General features: G+C 43.3%; 1 protein-coding gene across 2 annotated transcripts in view; it reads left to right on the top strand.

Moving 5' to 3' along the window:
• The first annotated feature begins 859 nt into the window (after positions 1-859).
• Positions 860-1262, top strand: part of H257_04934 — a 3425-nt gene continuing 3022 nt past the window's right edge. For both annotated transcript variants that reach the window (XM_009829599.1, XM_009829598.1), the window contains exons 1-2: positions 860-928; positions 979-1071. In XM_009829599.1, the coding sequence (XP_009827901.1) occupies positions 898-928; positions 979-1071 (124 nt within the window). In that variant the 5' untranslated portion in view covers positions 860-897. The remainder of the gene's footprint in view (positions 929-978; positions 1072-1262) is intronic.

Genomic DNA, 1262 nt, shown 5'->3' with positions numbered 1-1262 from the left:
ATGTTCACGGCGAAGTATTTACAACCGAACACGACTTGGGGGAAACAGCATAGGATACCTCAATGGGAATTCAGATGCCGGTACGACATGCCGTTGGTGGGGCTAATCTCATCAAGATATCAACGTGGAATCCAATCGAATGTACGCACAAGGATCGCAAGTTCAAATATCATGTATTAATACTTGTGATGGTACGATATTTGATGCAAAATCACTCTAACACTGGTCTACTTGGATATCCATGTAAAGTCACGCATGTGGACATCGCCCTCCAAACGTACTGTAGCTGTTGTGGTTTCTATGGTCGAATCGTCAAGGTGATCATTTTCGGCAATCTCAGTGTTAATGCGCCGAAGTTGGATGCAGAAGCAAGCGCCTGAGATGCACATCTGTACTTCCTCGTACTGTCGAGTTTCTAGTGGATGCACAACTGGTCAAAGATTCCAAGGATATATCATTGAATAGTACCCTTTTACGAACGGTTTGAGCCGTTTTACGAACTCTTTTGCCCGGATATACATAGGATTTACGAACTAAAAGAATACGTAAGTGGTCACTATCAGAGTGGTGTCACTGGAGCAACCTTGTTCTTTGTATATCGGAAATATATTCGAAAAATATACACCTTTTACGAACTCTTATGAACTTCTTTATTCGGATGAATTAAAGTTCCATTTGCGGTGTGACGATGGGTAGGACCAAGCGCAAACATGATGAGGATGATTCCGAAGCAGTTGCAGGAGACCGTGTTGTCGTCTTATGGCTAGTTAATGACACAAGAACCCAGTATGCGTACATAATAGAACGCTTCAAGCGATGGCTGCTCAGCGAACACCCAGAGTTCGTTGTCGATTCCGTCGTCCAATAAAGTACCTTTACAAGGAAGCGAACATCAAGATGCACGACGAACTGGAAGCTAGACTCAAAGGTACGATCCTTGTAATTGTATTTAATTAACAGTTATGCACGTTCGAGTAGATTTTGCAAACGGATACAAGCGTCACATTGCCCAGCTTAGAGAAGACGGCGAAATGCCAATCGGGGAGGGCAAATTGCCCATGACGGTAGATGGTATCTATATTTTGCATGAATAACTATTACTCAGCGTCTCATGTTCTGGACATTATTAATTTATTATTAGGTTATGCGTATTTGGCCAAAGCAGCACTGTCAGCGCGGAGGGACCACTTTCTTGCCGTCAACGCTCACACGTTTCTCCTTTTTTGCTGGAATTTAATGGCTCCCTCCGTATCTACAGCATC

This window comes from Aphanomyces astaci (genome assembly GCF_000520075.1).
Source record: "Aphanomyces astaci strain APO3 unplaced genomic scaffold supercont1.9, whole genome shotgun sequence".
NCBI classification, from domain to species: Eukaryota; Oomycota; class Saprolegniomycetes; order Saprolegniales; family Verrucalvaceae; genus Aphanomyces; species Aphanomyces astaci.
The sequence above is the reverse complement of the archived record's forward strand: the minus strand, read 5'-3'. Positions and strand labels throughout refer to the sequence as shown.